General features: G+C 37.7%; 1 protein-coding gene across 1 annotated transcript; it reads right to left on the bottom strand.

Moving 5' to 3' along the window:
- Positions 1-2,012: 2,012 nt before the first annotated feature.
- LOC106961752 (putative acyl-coenzyme A thioesterase 6) lies at positions 2,013-4,336 on the bottom strand. Its single transcript, XM_015055709.1, has 3 exons — positions 4,279-4,336; positions 3,892-4,103; positions 2,013-2,798 (listed from the first exon to the last, which is right to left on the bottom strand). Exons 1-3 carry the CDS (start codon positions 4,334-4,336, stop codon positions 2,190-2,192), a joined length of 879 nt encoding a protein of 292 aa, XP_014911195.1. The 3' UTR covers positions 2,013-2,189.
- Positions 4,337-4,717: the final 381 nt, after the last annotated feature.

The following is a 4,717-nucleotide window of genomic DNA, read 5'->3' as shown; positions in this document are numbered from 1 at the left end:
CAAATATCTCACCTTTGCAGTTCAATATTTACAGAATTTTTAAATAAAATAACAGAGAAATGAACAAATAATAGTCATATCAACAAGTGCAGGACTCATTTGAAATATGACATATTAGTAACTGACAGATTTTGCCATTCTCAGTATGGAGTTTGAAAATCCTCCCTCTCTCTATGTAAGCATACATACACAGTTGGGTAGTAAATACAGTAAGCGTCACTTTTGCTAGTGGGTATTAAAGCGTACCTGAATGAAAATAAAGGGAACAGACCCTTTTTGATGGTAAAATGCATTCAAAAGTGCAGGGCCGGCCCAATGCATAGCAAACTAAGCGGCCGCGTAGGGCCCCGGGGCCAACAGGGGGCCCCTTAAGTGGGGTACAGATTTTTTTTTAGCAACAATTTCTATGTGACTATATTAACCAAAATACACAATTTCATTATGAAGTTGTAATTTTGTTTTTTACAATAATACATATTTGATCATGTATGTAGAAATCATTCTTTATATGGACAAAAATAAAACATACATTTCTCTTGGGGGGAACACTGTAGGCCGCAGTAGGTCATGTTTCACTGGTAATATGAGCTGCAATGAGCAGAGCGCATCCAAACATCCAAAGCTCCAATGGAAGATAAGTTAGCAAAACAATGGAAACAGGGAAAAGAACGATGAAGAATAGAAAAAAGTTCCAAGATGGAGGTATATTTGCTGCCACATATTGGACCTAGTGTAACACAGAAAATTAGAATATTAAAAAAAATTATTCCGGTTCCTTAAAAAACATGACTGTAATAAACTAGGGACAAGAAATTGTGTTTTCCCAAGAATGTGGTAAAAAAAAAAAAAAAAGAAAAAACAATTAAAGGAATATATTTCAGGTGTGTTAGAGAAGGCATATATTTAAAAACTGTTCTGAGAAACATAAAAATCAGTTCTCAGAATGTTTTTTATTAGAATTAATGTTACGTAAAGCATTTAGTTAAAAAATCTACAAAAATTTTAATTTTTATGGCAATATGACAGTACTTCCACAAATTCACTTCCAGAAAATTCCCAACTTTCATGAATTAAAACCGTAGAAAACGACATAAAACCTATTTTTCCTCTAATTGATATTAACTGTAACAAACTTTTTAAGTTTTTGCCAGGGTTGCTGATGTTGGGAATTGGAGTTTTTGAGGTTGTTGTTTTTGATTATTTTTTTGTTGTTTATGCTGTTTTTCTGCAGTCTTCCACCAGTGGGATTCAGGAGGCTGCTGTCTCCTGGAGGGAGGTCTCAGGTGTTGTGTCGATGCTCATGCAAGCAATCGGCTTCATCTGCCAGAGTATAAGAGGAGCCGATCATCAGTCCTCCAGTGCCTGAGTGTTTGCCTGTTATGGTATTCTGCACCTCTCTGAGTTCTTCCAGTTTTTTCATCTGCGCTTACCTTTTGGTCTCCTCGTAGGTTTTTCTCTCATGGTGCCTTGGCTGATACCCATTGTGTTACTCGAGTTACTCACTTTCACGACTGAAAGTTTTCCAAGATTCTCTGGTACCTCATTCCATGGCTGGTGACGAACCGCTCCTCTTTTCACTACCTCTGCTATTTCTTGTCCGCCCTTCAACAAAAATATCAACCCACAGCTTCCAGCAATCGCGTTACTTCTCCGATCATCTGAACTTGGACTATACCTCTTCTCCCTCACCAGGGAACCTAGCTCCAGTGACCTTACCCTCCCCGCTGGTGGAGAATCCCAACCAGATCACTAAGCACTTTAACTATCATCATTTCTTTGTTTCAAAACTGTCAACTTGCCTCTTGTCTCCACTGCCTTCAGTGCTCCTTCAGTTACAGGACAAGAACCACACATTCAACTCATTCAGTATTTGTTCAAAAGAAACTTTATTCATCTGATTTTTCTCAGTCTCCTGAGTGTGTTCTGTATGTGGGTCAAGCGATTGGCTCCCATTATTACAACTGAAATATTTCTATTTGCTAAATGGTATAACAATAGTGATTTCAGTTAAAAACAGCTTTCAAAAACATGAGTTTATATAGATTGAATTAAGGTTTGCTTTATTAGCGGATTTTCAAACTGTACTCTAGCTTTTTTTTGTTTTATTTTTTTGGAGTAATGGATCTTCCTTTCAGCCCAAAACTCTCTTTTAGTTATCTTGGCTGGTTTTTGATTGAAGGACAGCAGCACTATAACTTGGATTTAATTTGAATTTTGTCACAGCTTAGGTGAGTTCTGAAGAACTCCTGGATCTTCCTCCATAGATGGACTTCAGCAGCAGCGTGGGCCTTGGGCTCCCCTCCCCACAGGACCGGCACACCTATGAACCCATGGAAGCTGGAAGGGCAGTACGGTCCAAACGGGGGCTCTAAACAATGCCCGGCTCCAGGGTAGCTCACACTCTCAAAGTTCTCCTTCCCATGACGCTTCAGTCTGTCCACCATCTCGTTCATGTAGGCCTTGCTGTCCCAGTTCAAGTCGTCCTCTGAAGCTACAAACAGGAAACGTGCACTTGCTCGTTCGATAGGCACCAGGGATGCCTTGTTTTCCTCCTTCAGAGGATCATGCATGGAATATTTGGTGACAAGGGCTCCCGACTCAGTGGAAAGCATTTTGTCCATGTCAAACTTCAATGCTGAGAGAATCTGTCTATTCTTATAATACAGGGGTAAGGCTGTGTTAGCTGAGCAGCCGTTGATCCAGACCACAGCTTCAACTCCGGGCACAAAAGCAGCGAGAGAAAGCACAATGTCGCCCCCCTTGGATAGGGATATTACTCCAACTCCTTTACTGCTCACCTGCAAAAAACATGGAATTAAAAAATAATGACCAAAACAGACAGTTCAGGAATGAAAGGACTATTCAAATACACACTTCAACAGTTAGAAAAACTAACTACATTAAAAGAAAATGTGATTGCTTATTTTCAAGAGCACTTTAAAAGCTGATTGATATTTGGTCATTTAAAACAAAAGTTAGACACTTTATTAAGGTCATTAATTTATTTTTATTTTTTTTTAAATGTTTCCTTTTGTAACCATATTTTTTCTAATATGCTCTAGAGTCCAAACTTCCGGGTTCTTTGGAGGATTAGGAATAAAAATGAATTAAGAAATGAGAGAGACATTTGACAAAATATGTAATAAAACTATTAAAAATTTATTATTCTGGAAGGAATAGCTTCTCTTATTATTTACATTTAACCAAAATAAAAGGTTTACACCCTGCCCAAATTAAAGATTAATTTAAATCTAAATCTGGCAGGGATTGAGTTTAACTAAGATTTCATTATGGGTTTATAGCAGATAGACAATAGAATTTTATTATTTACTTCAACCATGAGAAAAACAACAGAAACAAAATATAAATAAATAAAACAAAGTAAGCAACAACCAAAATACTCCAACAAAAACTAAGCGTAATAACAAACCATGTCTGAAAGGGAGACTCCTTGTCATTTTTAGGGTTGGGGTTAAATACCAGTTGATTTCAGTATCCAAAGAACCTTAAGAATGGATATTATACAATATGCTTACAGAGAAAGAAAAAATAAATAAATAGTTGAACAAAAAGGAACGGATGGATGGGCGAATCGATAGTCTGGAAAATGGATTGACAATAGAGGGATGGATTGTACATTTTTCAATGAGAGTTTATTCAGCAACAAAAAAATAAATGTATTCTATAAGTGTGTTAAACATCTTTAAAGTTGTTGCCTGAAAGATTTGACCTGGGCCGACATGCCGTTGAATATAGAAGTTATGTCTTCTATAACCTGGTCCCAGAATACAGGAGGAAGGATGAGATGTTGCATGTTGTCCAATTTCTTAGTTTGTTTCTTTAACATAAAGTGATTATATGGAAACTAGGAAACTTAATGTGTCTCGTCACCTTTGGCTGGTTTTGTAGGAACTGCACTGCTTCTTCGAAATCGTCCAGATTAATCCTTTCCAGTTTGGGTTTTCCAGCGAGTATGGGTAAAGCAAGAACTATATAGCCTTTATTGGCCAGCAGAGAGGCCCTTTTCTCTGACCTTAAGGAGCCCAGATCCAACACAGCAGGAAACGGACCCTCTCCTTTAAGCAAAAAGAAAACAAAAAGAAGTTAAACACTCATTTATTAAAATATAAAAGTCTGTTTACCTGTTAAAGGTGATCTATTATGCTTCAAAAGGATTGGTTAGGATAAGTCTGGGGGCTACACAAAACATGTTCATTGCATTTTTTGCAAAAAATCATTCTTAGTTAATGAGACTTCATTCTGCCCAGTTTTGCCTACTTTGAGCTCTTTTAGGGCCACTTGTCACTTTAAATCCAAAGAAGCTGCTGCTGGCCATGACCCCCAGCTCAACATTTACACTTGCATGATGCACAACTTTACATCTTTGTAAAGCAGAAGTGGAGCCTCCTGTATAATCAGCAAGGCTGTAGCAAGGGGTTTCTGAATGGTAAACAACAAAACAATCATATTTCAAGTAGCCATTGTAGTGCATGCAGGAGTAAAGCCAGCTGACCAAACGTGCTGGAGCTCAGCTAGGGTTGCTAGGTAACAGGCTGGGCTTTGCTGAGGTTGCTAAATGATGGGCAGTGCCTGATGATTAGTGACGTTACATTCAAAATGTTTTTGAAATGGCTCATTTTTAAGACACCAAAAAACATTAATTTACTGTCAAACAATAACTGGATGTTTTTTTAAATTGCTGGGGCTGTTTGTACAA

Source organism: Poecilia latipinna, unplaced genomic scaffold (assembly GCF_001443285.1).
Source record: "Poecilia latipinna isolate Pla-1442-1.1 unplaced genomic scaffold, P_latipinna-1.0 Scaffold1332, whole genome shotgun sequence".
In the NCBI taxonomy this organism is placed as follows: domain Eukaryota; kingdom Metazoa; phylum Chordata; class Actinopteri; order Cyprinodontiformes; family Poeciliidae; genus Poecilia; species Poecilia latipinna.
Note: the sequence above shows the minus strand (reverse complement) of the source record. Positions and strands in the feature narration are given on the sequence as shown.

Excerpts from the sequence above, each read along its gene's own strand:
- LOC106961752 (XM_015055709.1), bottom strand. The coding sequence starts at position 4,336 with ATGGCCAGCAGCAGCTTCTTTGGATTTAAAGTGACAAGTGGCCCTAAA. Across the intron at positions 4,104-4,278 it reads TGGCCCTAAAAGAGCTCAAA|TTCTTTTTGTTTTCTTTTTG; the intron begins GTAGGCAAAACT and ends TGAGTGTTTAAC. Across the intron at positions 2,799-3,891 it reads TCCTACAAAACCAGCCAAAG|GTGAGCAGTAAAGGAGTTGG; the intron begins GTGACGAGACAC and ends TGTTTTTTGCAG.